The sequence below is a fragment of the Sceloporus occidentalis genome, unplaced genomic scaffold (assembly GCF_023333645.1).
Source record: "Sceloporus occidentalis isolate IW3139 unplaced genomic scaffold, rSceOcc1.0.p SCAF_13, whole genome shotgun sequence".
NCBI classification, from domain to species: Eukaryota; Metazoa; Chordata; class Lepidosauria; order Squamata; family Phrynosomatidae; genus Sceloporus; species Sceloporus occidentalis.
The window spans coordinates 5,201,917-5,218,980 of NW_028316993.1; the positions used below are offsets into that span (position 1 = coordinate 5,201,917).

At 47.3% G+C, this 17,064-nt stretch overlaps 1 protein-coding gene across 4 annotated transcripts in view; it reads left to right on the top strand.

Annotated features, from left to right (window-relative positions):
- The window catches only part of PPP1R13L (protein phosphatase 1 regulatory subunit 13 like), a 30,792-nt gene extending 13,728 nt beyond the window's left edge, over nucleotides 1-17,064 (top strand). For 3 of the 4 annotated variants that reach the window (XM_089478393.1, XM_089478394.1, XM_089478395.1), the window contains 12 exons: nucleotides 4,943-5,061; nucleotides 6,830-6,960; nucleotides 8,745-9,336; nucleotides 10,004-10,102; nucleotides 10,284-10,381; nucleotides 11,096-11,492; nucleotides 12,246-12,817; nucleotides 13,172-13,309; nucleotides 13,815-13,948; nucleotides 14,171-14,337; nucleotides 15,068-15,267; nucleotides 15,962-17,064. In XM_089478393.1, coding sequence (XP_089334519.1) covers nucleotides 4,943-5,061; nucleotides 6,830-6,960; nucleotides 8,745-9,336; nucleotides 10,004-10,102; nucleotides 10,284-10,381; nucleotides 11,096-11,492; nucleotides 12,246-12,817; nucleotides 13,172-13,309; nucleotides 13,815-13,948; nucleotides 14,171-14,337; nucleotides 15,068-15,267; nucleotides 15,962-16,000 — 2,686 coding nt within the window. In that variant the 3' untranslated portion in view covers nucleotides 16,001-17,064. Of the gene's footprint in view, nucleotides 1-1,916; nucleotides 1,946-4,942; nucleotides 5,062-6,829; nucleotides 6,961-8,744; nucleotides 9,337-10,003; nucleotides 10,103-10,283; nucleotides 10,382-11,095; nucleotides 11,493-12,245; nucleotides 12,818-13,171; nucleotides 13,310-13,814; nucleotides 13,949-14,170; nucleotides 14,338-15,067; nucleotides 15,268-15,961 lie in introns of those variants that run through there. The other variant, XM_089478396.1, reaches the window with a different exon arrangement.

Consider the following 17,064-nt stretch of genomic DNA (forward strand, 5'->3'; position numbering starts at 1 on the left):
ATGGAGGGCGGATACAAACTCCAACTCCCAGAATTCCATAGCCTTGAGCCAGGGCAGTTAAAGCGGTGCCAAACCGGGTTATTTCTTCAGTGTGGATGCAGCCTGAGTCAGAGAACAAGGCCTTGGAAACTGTCCTCAGGGCTCAGGCCGCTTTGGGAAGGAGTCGGCGCTTCTTAGCCGGGCGTATTAGCGAGCCGAGAGGCTGTAGTTTCTTCTCAGCGGCCGACTTGCTGGCTTGTAGGCGGAGGGCCTGGAGAACCCTGGGTGGAGTAGCTTCCTTGGGCGTGAAGGTGCCACGAAACCTCTTTGGATTGTCATCTGTGGCCTCTGAGCATGAGTTGGAAGGGATGCAGAGGTTGAGGGAATCCCATCACCAAGGTCAGTGGCAGAAGGAGGTGCTCTGGTGACCCACGTCAGATCCAGGTAGGGATGTATAGCATCACAGAGTTGGAAGAGACCCCCTGGAGACATCCAGTCCTCCTCTATCTGCCATGCAGGAACTCCCCATCCAAGCCATCCAGCCTCTCTTTCAAGACCTCCAAAGAAGGAGAGACCACCATTCTCCAAGGCAGTTCATTTCATTGTCAGACAGCTCCTACTGTTTGGAAATTCTTCCCAATGTTGAAGGGGAATCTCTTTCCCTGTCTTTAGAATCCATTTGGATTTGTAATTTGAATCGACATCCTCAGGTACCAATGGCATATATATGTGTGTGTGTGTCCCTGGCTTCCACTCCACCAAATGCACCTGAGGAAGTAGACCAAAGTTTGCAAAAGCTCGTGCTGCCAATTTCTTTCTTTCGGTTAGTTTCAAAGGTACTACAAGATCTCTCTATCTTGTGAAGCCATTGCTCTGGGCCTTGTTCTTTGGAGCAGCAGAAATAAAGCTTGCTGCATCCTCAACAGGACATCTCTTCAAATATTTAAACATGTCTATCATATTGCCTCTTATGTTCTGTCGGCCTTCTGTATCCACAGATTCTTTATCCAGGGATTCAAGCATTCATGGCTTGAAAATATTAAGAAAATATATTATGCAAAGAAAACCTTGACTAGGGCATTTTATATCAGGGATACTATTTTTACTATGCTTATAGTGGGAGCATGGATTTTGTTATCCATGGGGGGTCCTGGAGCCAAATCCCAGCAGATAGCAAGGGCCCTCTGCATTATCAGTTCCTCTTTTAAATTTCAGAGGGGGAATCTATATTGTAGAAATAATGCAGCTCCATCCTATGGGATCCTGGGGTTTGTAGTTTTGCAAGGTCTTTAGCCCAGGTAGAAGGCAGCAGGAAAAGAGAAAACCTGCTTTCCTGATGGAGAGACTCAGTCGAGGAAGCCATGGTTGCCCTTAGTCTGCAAGGCCTGAGCGGAGTTGTTGATAACTGGGATGTCTAGGAAGCCTCTTTTTCATGGTCAGGACTGACTTAATGGCAAATAACTACAGCAAGCAGCAAACATGCATCTTGGGCCAGCCAGGAAAAAGTGTGATTTATGTTTGGCAATGCATCCCAAACTGTATCCCAGCTACAATTGCCCAGAGTTTGCAAGAACAAGGTTTCTTGGAGGTCCCTCATTCGTAGAGTCATCAAAAGTCGAAGTCGTTTTATTGGTTGACAGAGAATAACAACAGCACCAGTCCTCCGGTTTTGCTGTTGCGCGACTGAGGCTGGTTCTCCTGGCAAGGCAGCCTGGCACGGGTGACGCAGACCTAAATGCTCCCTTACCTGGCTCTGTGGAATTGGGCGTGGGGCGCCTGCAAAGAGCAACAGGTTTTTCCCTCTGGATGGGCCAGGGAAGGGCAGCCCTCTTGCAGAAGAGAGTCTTGCTGCATAGCGGCCAAGGCTTGTTTTTCAAGTTCCTTCCTTCTGAAAGGCAGTTTTGCGCTGGATTGCACAACCCAGTGGCATCCCTGACGCCACCCAGAGAGGGTGCCAGAGATGCGGGTACAGTACTTCCATCTTTGTGCAAACAGGGGAATTGGGAGCCATTGATTGCACCTACACTGCAGAATTAATGCAGTTTGACACTGCTTTAACTGCCACTACTCTATTCTATGGAATCCTGGGATTTGTAGTTTTGTGAGATATTTCGCATTCTCTGTCAGAGAGCTCCGATGTCACCACAAATCACAAATCCCAGGATTCCATATAACGGAGTCATGACAGCAGCCTGATGTAGAGTCGGACCACTGTCCCATCTAATAACAAACCAACCAATCGATCAATAATGGCCAGAATCCTTTATCAGCCTACTTTCCCAGGCATGTGCTGAATGGCAAGAAGGAGGTCCATTTTGCCCATAATCGAAACATGGGAGAAATGATATTTCCATCAAGGTTGGGGATTTGCCGGATGAAGAAGCCAATGGAGTATCAAAAGCTTGCATGGTGTAACTTGTGCATTTTGGGTGGCTTGATAAAGGTATCACTGTTTTGGGGATTTGGGCTGTTATTGCATTTTGCTACATGGCCAACATTGCTACCTATGGATATATACTTACTAAATATCTGATGCAGGATTCTGGCTACTACTACTACTACTACTATTCTTAGGGACAGTGGTCCAATGCTTCATTGGGCAGATTTCTGTGTTCTTCCTGAGAATAAAGGGCTCTCACTGAGTTCTTTGTGAGAGAAACAACACATTTCTTTCTCTAAACTGTACCAAAGATGTGGCGAAGTAGACTGGCGCATCCGTGTGTATCGTCATGTGCTGGCTTGCATGGCAATCGCCTATGTGAAGCATAATTAACCATGCGTTTCTTTTCTAACGGCTGATTAAAAAGTGGAGTATAGGGAGGGGAGCGAAGTGAGGCCAAAAGGGGCCGAGTCCATACACTTGAGCCTTTGTCTTTATCCATGGGGCTTAAAGGGAGTAGCGGAGTCCACCTTGGCCCTACAAGCTTTCTTACCCCCAGAGCCTTGGAAAAACAAATGCACGAGAGAGTCATAAGAGAGGAATGCCCCTGAGCATATGCAGAATGCCTTCCTCGCAGCACATGTGACCACAGCCCTTCCAAACATCCCCAACTCCTGCAAAGTTTATTTCCTGGCTCTTTTAAAATTCAAATCATCCTTTAATTTCCGGAGAGGTGGAATAAAATGTGTACACATAAAAAAGAGAGATGCGGGTGGAGGCTTGTCTTATCTTGCCAGAGGCCAAATAACCAGAGCAGGACGTCTCTTTGGAGGCCCAGGGAAGGCTTTTTGGCTGGCGCTGCCAGTGTCTGATTCCAGTCTCTGGCCATTATATAACTGGATTTGGCCCCAAATCGGTCACCATCCCTGACTAATTGTCTTGGCCTGGTCCTCCTCCTCCTTTGTGGGCATGTATGGAGAGGACAAAGGTTTGGATTCTCCTCTTGGGAGGCAGGGTGGAGCTGACGGATCTATCCAGATTAAAGATGACATCTCAAATGTTGGCAGTGGAGAAATCATGTCCCGTCTTGTGCCCCAAGCGCCTGGTTTTGTTGTCTCTGAGGGCAAACTGAACCACAACAAAACACACAAGGAGTCCTGAAGGGGATTAGACCAAAGCAGGACTCTTTAATCTGTCCAGAAAAGGTCCAATGAAACACCCTGCCTGCATCTGCACTGCAGAAATAATCCGTGGTGCCACAACAAACTACAATTCCCACAATTCCATAGTGTTGAGACCTGGCAGTTGAAGTGGTGTCAAACCGGATTATTTCAGCATTGCGGATGCAGCCCCTGAAGGAGAACTTGGCAGAAGAACATGCCTCCGAGTCAATGCGCATTTGAAAGACAGGGATTAAAATAGCCTTAAACATAATAACAAGGCTGAAATATTTTGGGTCTAAACCCATCAGTATATTTCTTACCTTGCTCAAGTAATTTCAATTATATTGTTTCTACAAAGGCACTCTTCAAAAGTCCAAATGCGACATCTTTTGTGTTTAGAGATGCAACCAGGTGCGACTCTTATTCAGGTTTTTTATTATTATTTAAATAAACAATGTACAAACATATAAACTAAACATTCCAAAATTCATGTTACACAATTATGCTTTATCTGAGTTTTTAAAGACTTGTATGGATTATTGATTATTGATCTGTGCTTGATGGTTGACCATGCTTTGGACTGTTTTAGATTTGGGAGGTTTTCCTGTGGTGGATGAGACAAGGAAAGTTCAGGAGAACATTTGTTCTTGTTTGGCTCTCTCCACCAAATGTTGAACCTTGTACTGAACTTGGATGGCACACCAACAAATACTGGGTGCTGTAGGCTATATTTCAGGGGAAGGAAGTGGCCAAACCATCTCTGAGTATTCCTTGCCTATAAAAACCCTGTGAAATTCATGGGGTTGCCATACTCAAACCCTCGTCTCCCACTTGGAGATGACGCACAAAAACTGAAGACTCAGGGCTGGGCCCTGCAATGTGGCAACCCTAAATTCCAGAGAAGCAACAAGACCTACTTCCTTAGTGATAGCTATGGGAGCAGATGTCAACTTTGACTTTTTTGGGGGGAGAAATACCCAATACATTTTTGATCTCAAGGCAGAGGAGGTTGGTTGACTGTGAGCTCTGCCACCCAGCCTGGCACCAAACCCAGGAAGAAGACATGCCAGCCAACCTGAGCCTTCCAACTCGTGTGGCCTTTCCAGGTGCCACCTCCATCTCCTGCCTCCGAAGATCCAGGAGACTTACTTGACTCAGATGTTGTACCTGTTTTCCAGCCCCTCCCTGTGGGGAGACCTGGCATAGGTACCGATTTATAAGCAGGCAACAGGTGAGGTTGGCATCTCAGTGGCTGCAAAACACTCATGCAGAGTATTATTGTCATCAGGAGCACAATTGGGTTTGCAGGAGAAATCTGTGTTGTCCAGGAGTTGGTGGGGCAGTTGGGTCAGATGCCCAGCTAAGAAACCTTCTCTACCTGTGGAATATTATTGATCATGGAGGTACTTTGTCTTCCTAGGTCACCACGAGACGTGGGACGTCGGTGGCTGAAGGCATTGGAGTCTGGACTGCCCGCTGATGCCATGGCGAGCGAAGATGCTGCCAGCATCCAGGAATTCCTGGAGCGCAGCTTTCACTGTAAGTTGAAGGTGTCCCATCTGTATATTTTGGGGTCATGTTGGGGAGGGAGGTCCTACAGAAGAAGCACATCGGCTTTGGCTCGGGAGAAGTCTGGGGACAGATTTGCAGGACAGGAGCTGAAAATAATTTTCTTGGCTGTGCCACGAGGTTTGAGACCTCTTTGTGGGTCATCATGCCCATGCCTTGTGCGGTCCTGGGATTTGCAGTTTCTTGTGGGAATTGCATGAATGGTTAACTGAGACATTTTAAAAGAAGCTAAAATGTGGGACAGCAGAGGATTAAGCTAGACTGTCCTGCCAACTCTGGAGAATATGAATATATATATATATATATATATATATATATATATATATATTCTGTCAGGTGCATAAGATGCACTGAAGCTTAGGATGCAGGGATCTTCTTGTTGTGTGCCTTCAAGTCACTTCCAAACCTCTGGTGACCCTAAGGCAAAGCTATCCTGGGGTTTTCTTGGCAAGATTGGGCCAGAGGAGGTGTGTCGTTGCTTTCCCCTGAGGCTAAGAGAGTGTGACATGCCCAAAGTCACCCAGTGAGTTTCATGGCCAGGCTGGGAATCAAACCCTGGTCTCCATAATCCAACACTCAAACCCCTACACCAGGTTAGACTCATCTACTGGGATGCTTTTGGGAGGGCGTTTGGTTGGGTTCAGTAGGTGCTTCCCTCTGCCCTTTTCGCTTGGTGTTTGTGAACTCCCAAATGCCTCATTGCCTCGAGGGAGATAAGGCCACTGCATGCCTGTCATTCCTGTGGCTTATGGGGCCCATCCCTTCCTACCCCTCTGAGTCTCCCTGAGGGGCAGATTACATAATGGGCCCTCCAGAGGCATTTGAGAGGAGGAAGGAGAAGGGAAGGGCTGGGACGCATTGCAGGGACGTTGCGTCCCACGGAGCAGACGCCGGAGGCTGATGGATCCCAGCCACACCTTTGGGCATAGGAGCCTTTCTTCCCCAGAGGCGTCCCAAAGGAATGGGGCAGAAGCTGGCAGAGGAAGACTTGGGGTCACAAGAATATGGGGATGGAACCAATGTGGCATAGTAGTTTGAGCATTGGGTGACGACTCTGGGGACCAGGGTTCGATTCCCCACTCAGCCATGGACAGGGTTACCATATGTCATAAGCACAAAGGAAGACAAGGCATTGCAAAATGTAGGGAGATGCAGGACATTGTAAAATAAAAGCTGGAAACACTCATATGAATAGGCATGCTTTCTAGTCATGCTCAAGATGGAGGACATTTTGGTCTTCCTCCTGGACAGAAGGTGGTGAGATCAAGGACATGTTCTGGAAAAGGAGGATATCTGGTCACCCCAGCATGGCCAGATGTCATAACCACAAAAGAGAACAAGACACCACAATATGTGGGACAGTCGAGGAAAATGACCACAGAAAAAGCTAAAAGCACTGATGTAAATATAAATCCATGTTTCTTACTTATGCTCAAAACGCAGGACATTTTGTAACTCCTCCTCCTGGACAAAAGGCTGAAACGTAGGACATATCCTGGAAAAGGATAATAATATTATTGAGAGCCAGTGTGGCGTAGTGGTTTGAGTGATGGACTATGACTCTGGAGGCCAGGGTTCGATTCCCAGCTTGGCCATGAAACCGTGGTTGTGAAGGTGATCTCAAATTGTACAGTGCAGATCCGCCATGTATGTCCATAAAGAAAGGATCTTTAAACTCAAGACAGCACCCTTTGAGTCTTGCGAAGACCCCTGACTTTCCCATTCTGTCTGCCCCCAGCTCTAGCTTCAAGGCACATGGACTTCGAACAGATGGAGGTGGACACAGCAGCGGCCAAAGTGGATGAACTCTCGAAACAGCTGCAGTCCCTTTGGACGGACAACCCCAGCTCCCCTGCCACGCAGGTCAAGGTATGGTTGCAAAGAAGCAAAGATCAGAAAAGTCCCTTTTTAAAATAATAATAATAATAATAATAATAATAGGACAATAGCATCACAGAACTGGAAGGGACCACAAGGGTCACCTAGTCCAACTCCTGCCACGCAGGACTACGCAACTCAAGCGCTACTGAAAGATGCCAATTCAACCTCTGTTTAACATCCTCCAAAGGAGAACCCACCACCTTCTGGGTCAGTCTATTCCACTATCAAATAGCTCTTATAGTCAATAAGTTCTTAATGCAATCTTCATGGGATTTACTTGGATTGGGGCCATCCTCAACCATGCAGGAATACCCATCCAAGTTCTTGTTTAAAGGCCTCCGAAGAAGGAGAGTCCACCGCCTTCTTAGGAAGCCCATGTTTCCCTTTCAAACAGAGGTTCCTCCTAACGTTTAGGTTCCTCTTTTCTTGTAAATGAAACGGATTGGCTTGTGTTCTAATCTCTGGAGAGGCAGAGAACAAGCTGGCTCCGTCTTCTGCATGACGTCCCTTCAGATATTTAAAGGTAGTTCTCAGGCCACTTCTCAGTCTTCTCTGAGTCATTCCTCATAAGGCTTCTTTTGCAGAGATTTGATCATCTTGGTTGGCCCTCTCTGGAGATGATCAGAGAATAAATTGTTCATTGTATTCAATTTAAATATGTATGTTCTCCCCTGTGCAAAGGAGCTCAGGGTGGTGCATGGATAAAGTGAATCGTTTGAAAACAATTAAAGTAATTTAAGCAGGCTAAAAGTGCATTTAAAAAAAGTTAACACTCTTTGTACTTGACCTCCCAGAATCCCCTCCCAGCGGAGGTACACTGGTTCATTTTGATGTGCGAACAAGTCATCCCAAGAATACGCATCCTCACGGCCGCACCCCAGCCCTGGGATTTGGCTACCTATAATTATCATCTTTAAAGACTTTAATTATAGCCGTCGGTGAGGCAGACTTCAGGACAATTTGACTCTGTTCAAGTTATCTTGACTACACTTGGATTTTCAAAGCTTCCTAATGCAAGGGTATATTTGTTGTTGTGTGCCTTGGAGTTGTTACTGACTAAGGCAATCCTAAAATGAACCTATTACTGGGTTTTCTTGGCAAGAAAACATTTGCTTTCCCCTGAGGCTGAGAGAGTGTGACTTGCCCAAACGTCATCCAGTACTGAGCAGGGATTCGAACCCGGGTTTTCAGAGTCATAGTCCAGTGTTAATCACTATGGTTTCTGTGGTCTTTGTGGGTGTTTAGGGGCCTCCAATACCCTCCAAAGAGACTTGTCAGGCTGCACACCCCACAAAAACCTTATAGGGTCAGTGGAAGGCATTGTCAGACCCAAGAGAGTTGTGGGTTTTTTTCCAGAACAAAAAGGACTAGAAGTAACTTCTGATTTATTTATGTGTTTTTTAAAAAGGCATTTCCTTTTGGGTCTCATCTGAGAGAAAAGGTGGCATATAAATAAAGTAAATAAATGAATAAATAAAATTTCCTGGGCTTAAAATGAAAACATTTTATTTATATATTTATACCCTACTCTTTATAAATATCCTCTAGAGCATCTTACAAATTGTTAATCAGACAGTCCCCTGCCTTCAGGCTTGCAATCTATTTTACAATTTAGTTTTATTCTATTTTATTTTGCAATTTTGTGAAACCAGGGTGAAAATTACCCTCGGGGGGGGGGGGTTCAGGAGGGGAAATATTGGCGCCAGAGGATGAGGCTGGCCGGCTATCAGATCTCAATAACCTTTCTCTGTTTTGTATCTCAATGGTGGCAGGTGATGGAGAGGTCCAGCACCGGAGGCAGCCGCCCTTCCCAAGAGACCCTGGTGAAGATGGGCCCCCGTTCTGCCTCCCCGCTGCCTTCTCTCCCCCGGAAAAGTGCCTCCTGGGACGCTGCCGAAAACAGCGGCTACTCTTCCTACTCCTTTGGCGAGGGGTCGCCTGGTTCTGCCCACATCTCCCCTTACAGTCCCTCACCCAACCAGCTGCTCCCCAACAAGTCCCCTCTTGGACACCCCACTTCGCCACGACCTTCCTTCTTCCTTCAGCCGGAGCTGGACCGGAACCCAGCTCCATCCTCCTCAAGGCCCAAGGTCCTGCCCGTCCCATATGAGTCCCCGACCCACGTCTCCTCCCCACGCTCCCTCCGGCCGAGTGGCCCCTCCGACCGCCAGTACGAATACAAGCCCTACGCTGGAGCGTTGGGCCGAGAGGGCTCCCCACGGTTGCCGATGGAAGGGTCTGGAACACCCCAGGCTTTCTTCCCGGACCGAGTACCATCCCCCCGGCCGCCCCTGCCACCCGCATACGAGAACCACAGCCTCTACCCCTCAGCGCCCAGCAGCTTTGCACCCTTCCGGACTCAAGGTAAAAGTCTTGCGGAGTGCAAGGTGTGAGGTTTTTGTCAGCCCTCCATATCCACAGATTCTGCATCCATGGATTCCACCATCCTTGATTTGAAAATATTCAAAAGAAAATAGAGTGGGTCCTTGTTATCCTCTGGGGTTTGGTTCCAGGACCCTCTGTGGATAACAAAATCCATGGATGCTCAAGTCCCATTAAATACTATGGCATAGCAAAATGGTGCTCCTTATATAAAATGGAAAATCAGCATTTGCTGTTTGGAATGTATAGTTTTTAAAAAATATTTTCAAGCCGTGGATGCTTGAATCCATGGATAAAAAAGTCTGTGGATTGAGGAGGGCTGACTGTAAATTCTAAAAAGCAAACCTTGATTTTGCCATTTTGTATAAGGGACACAGTTTTACTACGGCGTTGTATCTAATGGGACATGAACATCCATGGATTTTGGTGTCCACAGGGGGTCCTGGAACCAAATCCCAATGGATACGAAGCACCCGTTGTAGTATGCTAATTCTAAAATTAGTATCCACCACCAAAACGGTACTCATTCTAAAAGGAGGGGACACCACCACAAAATTTAATTCTCTGCTCTTGGCACCATATCTGATGATGAAAGCCAGGGAAGGTCTTCTAATACAGATCTTCATAGTTCCCCCCACTTTTTCAACAGATGACCTGGTGATCCGGAGGAGGGGCCCAAAAGGATGGAACGAATCCGACTTGGATGTGGCCTATGAGAAAAAGTCAGCCCACTCTCTCGGTTATGAACGTAAGTCCTGGAAAGGTTTGAGGGATGGACAGGTGGGGTTGGATAGAGGTCTAGATGGAAACCTTCAGTCCATTTCCTGCATGGTATCTAAGTGATAAGGAACAGGTATCTTCGTGGACAAAGGAAGCTGGGAAGATGCAATTGGGTCTTTTCATCTCAATAAGGATTCCTTGTTCCGCAGGAGGAGATGCACACATTGGCCTCCGCCAGAGCTCCTCAGGGCTCCCGCTTTCTCCTTGGAGGGAATCAAGCTTGGATGGGAGCATTGGACAAAGCAAGGTGAGCTGGCAACTCTAGAACTACTGTACCCATCTTCAGTTTCCCCATTCATTTCCATGGAAAAACTGACCAATGGATCGTGCATAATTTGAACACTGAAGAAAAGGTGGGGTGACATTCTGGACTGCTGTGATACTGAATGAAAGCAAAGGGAAACCCTCTTGGATTTGCAAAGCCAGTGAATGCTTTAAGATGGTATTGAAAGAAGGAAGTTCTCATGCCAAGTCAGTTTGGAGTTAGTTGGAGTGTCCTGGTTATTATTATATTATAATTATAATAAAATAAAGCCCATTTATGTTGTGTGTAGGTGTTGGTTGGGGAGAACTGCTGATAGATGGATCACTGGAGTTGCCATATTAGTGTTCATGAATGTATTCATATACATATGATATACAGTCCTCCCTCTGTTTTAGCAGTCTTTGGATCCATGCCCCTTGCTTATGTGCAATGAACAGAGGGAAAATGAATGGGGCACATGCTTGCAGCGCTTGTCACTGTGCGCCTGGGCCTATATTCCAGACAGTGGGGCTTGAATATAGGTGAAACTCCGTTTTTGCAAGGGGTCCAGAATAGATCCCCTGTGAAAAAGGAGGGGCGACTGTATTCATATTAGTGAATATATTTATATTCAAGCCAAGCAGCATGTCTGTGTTTGTATGAGTTGTTGCATAAACATATGTTTAAAGGATTTTACCTTTTCTTCCTCTCCCACAGGAGGAGCATTATGGCATGCACAGCGCCACTTTACCCCGGAATTATAAGGTCTTCCCTCCGGCCACCGAGAGGCGCCAGGAGACCTCCTTCCGCCGGTCACTCCCTGCCAACCCAACGGGAACCTTGCCCCGTAATTGGCAGCCCATCTCCCGCATCCCCATGCCGCCCCCGAACCCCCAGGGCAGCCTCCCCAAACGCCACAAGCCGCTGCCCCTCTCCATGATCTTCCGGCTGCACAATGCCTTCTGGGAGTACGGCGCGTCCGGCAAAAAGTTTCCTCCAGCTCAGGGGCCACCAGGATCGCCACTTCTCCTCCGTTCCTTACAAAAACAGATCCTCCAGCAGCCTTTCAGTCCAGGGCAGCATTCCCCTAGGATGGCTCCACTTGGGAGTGAAGGTATGTGACCTGGGCAGGAGCTGGGTTCGGACTAGCGTGATGCCTGTATCTCCCTCTGTAAGTCTGCCTGAGTTTAACAATCCTCAGGGAAGAGTCTTCCCTTCATCCCACCCATTACAGTCTATTCTGGGGAGAATACAAGAAGCAGGGCCTTTTCAGCAGCAGTCCCCAGAATGTGGGACTCACTTCTGCAGGATTCATTTCCCAGGCAAAGAATTTTTTTATTTAGACAGCCATTTGGCTATTAACTGATGGCTGAAGAAGTATCTTTTAGTGGTGGGAATACATACATTAGCATATAGACGTTCCTCCACATTTTATGGTTTGGACTTTGGTGGATTTGATTAATATGTTCCTTCTAGGAATCTCTAGGTCCTCCAGCGCAACTCTGCCAGAAGTTAAAATTAGTGGGTTTTTATTTGCGGTTTTCCCACTTTCACTGGGGTCCTGTGCCCCGAATCCCAGTGAATGTGGAGGACCCACTCTATTTTAATTGGGGTGGGCATAGTAAGGGCCACATGGAGTCCTCAGACCCCAATTTGGCAGCCCCTGAAATCTGCTTTCCCCCTACATTCCCCAATTTTTAACAAATATTTAGCACAATTTTGGGGCAATTTTTGCCCCGAAAGAACTCAGAAAGCCCCCCAAAGGGCACACAAAAACATCACCATGACTTCATATTACAACTTATTCAGTGATTATAAATGGCCTGTGTTTAATAATTTATTTCATCATTTTTAAAACCCTTGTCAGGAAATGGCATCTCCAGGGTTGCAGCCGCACCGGCCGAACCCGTCCGCATCGTCCCGATCGTTTTGACAGCAAACGAGGCGGAGCCAGAATTGGAGAACCTCTTGCCGGGAGGCAGCGAACCGGCCGAGATGGACGAATTGGCCCGCCCCCTGAGCCCCACTCGGCTGCAGCCGGTCCTTCCGCCGGAAGCCCAGAAAGTGCCCGAGTTCGAGGAGGTGGCCCGGGTCTTGGCAGAGATGCCCCGGCCCCTGAAGCGGCGCGGATCCATGGAGCAAAACCCCAGTCCAGCATTGCCCCCGACTCACAAGAAGCAGTATCAGCAGATCATCAGCCGCCTCTTCCACCACCAGCCCCGCAAAGAGGAGGCGGCCCCCGTGGGAGATGCCCCTGCCCAGGGCGAACTGACGCCCATCAGCGAAGTAGCCGAGCAGAAGTCGCCAGGAACACCTGTGGCACCCGCGGCACCGGCTCCTAGCCTGGCAACCCCAACCTCCACCCCTCCACTGCCTCTTCCGCCGCCGCCGCCGCCTCCTCCAGAGAGTCCTGTGGCTCTCACGCCTTTGCCCAGCCCAGTAAGTGTGTGGCTAGGGGCCATGCCTGGCCATAGTCCTAGCGGTGGAAGTATTAGGTGCCTTCAGACCATCTCTGGTGCTACATTTCCTACAATGACTGTCCAGCTGTAGACCAAGAGATGGTCTGAGGAACTCTTTCAGCCCAATGGGCTGGATTCAGCTTCAGGGATGTTCTTAATGGCTGCATCCCAGTGGTGGGTGGGACATGATGATGATGTTTATAACACCCTTTCTACTAAAGGCCAGAACATCAAACATATTTAATAAAAAATGGGTGATAAAATGCAACACCATAAAATGCTAAAACTCTACAAGCCTTCCCCATAACCTCTTTCCTGCCCCATGGATCCACAGGAGAAACGTTCAGTCTTGCGCAAAGCCTCCTCTCTCTGGAAGCGGTCGCTGAAGAAAGCCCGGCTCAATCCCTTGGTCCTCCTTCTGGACGCAGCACTGACTGGGGAGCTGGATGTGGTGAAGGAGGCCGTGAAGGAGGTGAGATGCCTTGTATGCTTCATACTGTTGTTTTTTAGTTGCTGTGTGTTTCTAACCTGCCTTGCAAGAGCAGGACATAGTCAGTAAAATCACCTTAAAGCAGGTGTGGAGAAACAGTAGGATACATTCAGACCCAAACCATTTTTCCCTTTTGCTGCTTCTCAGCCCCCTGAAATCACCAAAGCCCCTGCTGCTCAATCTATAAAATCAGTTTAGTTTTGTTTTTAAATCACCCCCAAATTTCCAAAACTGCTCCAACACTTCTCCGGCAATTTGGCTTATTTTACCTCCTCCTGAAACCCACTCTCCTCTGAAAAGAATAGCAGAATATTGACCAAAATTGAAACTGGAAACGGTGGTGAGTCACCTTTGGGTCTCTGGAAAGATGTTTAGCAACCCCAGGTAGACTGCTCTTTAAAAATGTGCCGCACATACTTGAGAATACCATTGAAACATTGAAATCTCACAGATAATGGTTTATTTTCACCAACCTTTCTGCCTATAGATGAATGACCCGAGCCAGCCAAATGACGAGGGGATTACCGCCCTCCATAATGCCATCTGTGGTGCCAACTACAACATTGTGGACTTCCTCATCAACATCGGGGCCAATGTCAACTCTCCAGACAGCCATGGATGGTGAGGCACCGGAGATGCAGGAAAGCGGTGGGATGGGAGACAACATGCATCCCATGTTCCACTAGATATATCTGTGAGGGCAGTGGGATAGAGAGAAAGCTTTTTCAAGAAGACATCAAAATGTGGGCTAGTTTATATTAGAGGAGATGGTCCTTGACCTGGCAGCCCTAGATCCCAGCATTAGCCAGGCTGACATTTCTCTCTCTTCATCCTTTGTCTCAGGACCCCCCTGCATTGTGCAGCTTCTTGCAATGACACCGCCATTTGCATTGCATTGGTCAAGCATGGAGCGGCCATCTTTGCTACCACCTTCAGTGATGGGAGCATGGCCATCGAGAAATGCGATCCATACCGTGAGGGATACAGCGAATGTTTCAGCTACCTTGCAGGTGAGGGGAAGAAAAGAATAGGTTTTCCGTTTCTAGGAAAGGAGGTTGGAATGGATTTAGGGTGGGTTGTAATGTCCAGAATGGGGAAGAGAAGATTTTGTGGTCTCTGATTCAGGAATAAAAAACTGTTAAGTGGTGGGGCTTCCAACATCCTTCCACATTTTCAGTCCTCTCTGGGCTGTTTTTAGGTTGATCTGTGCCACTGACTGTTAGAAAAAGGGACTTTTCTATCTAGGTTGAGCCTTTCTTATCTGAAGTCCTTGGGACCAGAAGCGTTTTGGATTTTGGAATGTTTGCATATATACCTAATGAGATATCTTGGAGATGGGACCTAGGTTTAAACACGAAATTCATGTATGTTTCATATACACCTTACACACATAGCCTGAGGGTATTTGCATGCACAATATTTGTAATAATTTTGTGCATGAAACAAAGTTTGTGTATACTGCACCATCAATGTCACTCTCTCACCAACCCATGTGGACCATTTTGGAATTTGAAATATTTTGGCTTTCAGATTCCAGATAAGGGAGATTCAACCTGTATATATTTTTGGTTTACCTGATTTGAAAGGATAGCCACAGTACCCTGAAATGCAGAGCTTGGGAAAGTTACGTTTTGGGATGATACCTCCCAACATCCACCCCAGCTGCAGCTCTCAGTTTGATTTTATGTTGATGCTCACCAGGATATGTTTCTCAGTGTGTCACCCAATGCCTTCTTGCAGATGTGGAGCAGAACATGGGGCTGATGAACAATGGGGTTGTCTATGCCCTGTGGGACTACAGTGCCGAATTCAACGATGAGCTGTCCTTCCGTGAAGGGGAACCGGTCACCGTGTTACGCCGGGATGGTCAGGAAGAGACGGACTGGTGGTGGGCATCTCTCTATGGCCAGGAGGGCTATGTGCCCAAGAACTACTTTGGGGTGAGTGCTCACCTTTTAGGAGCCTGAAAAGTCACCATTATGGATGGTGGCTCTTTACTGTGTCTCTTAGTGAAGGAAGCAATGAATAATTTCACCAAATTTCTATTTCCAAAACCAAAGCTTTTTTTGAAGCCTATTTGCTTTTTGGAACTCATTCTATACAAATTTCGCATGGGGTGGCTCTCGGTATCTACTGGTGTTTGGTTCAAGGATCTGCCCGGCCCCTTGAATACCAAAATCTGTAGATGCTCAAGTCCCAGTAGTAAAATGGTGTCTAATAGATAAAATGGCAAAATCAAGGTTTGCCTTTTGGAAATAATAATAATAATCATCATCATCATCATCATCATCATCTTCAAATCATGGCTGGTTCAATCTATTGAGGCAGAATCCGTGGACTGTATCTACTATTCACTCCATTTCGAAATGGAAATGAGCCCAGAAATGATGATATGCCACCTCCTATCATAGTGTTATAGGGAAAATGGAAGTAAAATAAGGTCTTTGAGGAAGTGGGGTGGGTTTTCATCACCTTCGCTGGCATGATTAGGACTTTAGGACAGGATTTGGGTGTGATTTTTTTTTGCCCCGAAGTCATTGGAAGGGGAGGTTGGGAAGCCACAGGCTACGCTTTCTCCACCCTTGTTTGAAACGAAGAACTGACCCTGTTTTCCTCTCCTTGTCTTCCTCTCAGCTCTTCCCCAGAGTGAGGCCTCAGCAGAGAATGGCGTAAGGTTTCCAAGGCAGGGGCTTCATGTCTGCCGTTCCAGGAGGAAGCCAAGGGGATGCGTCTGGACAGGAGACCAGGAAAAAGGGTGGCTGCCTGGCACTATGGAGTCTCCCATCTCCAAATGGAGAGCTGTCTGTGGACTTTGCATCTTCTATGCGGACGTTGTGTTGCAACGGTGAACACAGCAAAAGAGAGATGCAAGACAAGGGACTTCTTGGCTTTTGCTCCTTGGCTTTTGCTGGCCCTGCCAGGGATGGAAGACCACGAATCAACCTGGATGCTGAGCTACCCTTCATTTTACCATGTTTCCTCCCATTGCCTCCATGTAAACCCACTCAATACTGGTTATATTCGTAGCGTTATATATACCCCTTTCCACAAAAAGCAAAGGCAGCTATTCTACTGACGAAAGCCAGGGTGGGCAACCATAGAAAGGTAGGGGGCTGCATTAGCCCTGCCCTGGAGAACTTGGAGGGCTGCATCCCTCCCATTGCACTTGATGCCACAAAAGAAACATTTTAAATTGCCTTCAAATGCCTTCTAGGGTTGAGACGAAACATCTCGCCCTGTTTTGGGGGTCTTGCTGGACCATTTTAATTTTCTCTTGGGCATAAATTTGTCCATAGGGCTACAAAACACGGTGTGAATGCTCCTTGCCCTAAAATATAAACATATTGGGACATTGCCAAAAGTTGACCTCTGGCCCTTTCCTTGATGGACAATAGTCTCTCTGGCCTGGGACTGGACAGAGCCAGGAGAAGCCACTCTGCCAGATGGGCCCCCATCCGCTGATGTATCTTGCTAAGCAGACGTTCCCGGCTGGAGCAGCTTTGGCATCTTTAGGGGATTAAAAGGGTGTTTCTTGTGTTTTTTAAAGAAGATGTTTTATGTAGGTACGGAGCCAGCGTTCTCTGTCTTGCCCCATTCGCTCTTCCCACTGCCCCCATCTCCATCATTCGGCTCCTGGAAGGGCATTTCTCTGCTCAAACCAGGAGCGTTGTGGTTTCAGACAGAGCTTCCTGTATTGATCTGGCAAACTGTAGTGATAATAACTATTAAAAGTTGGA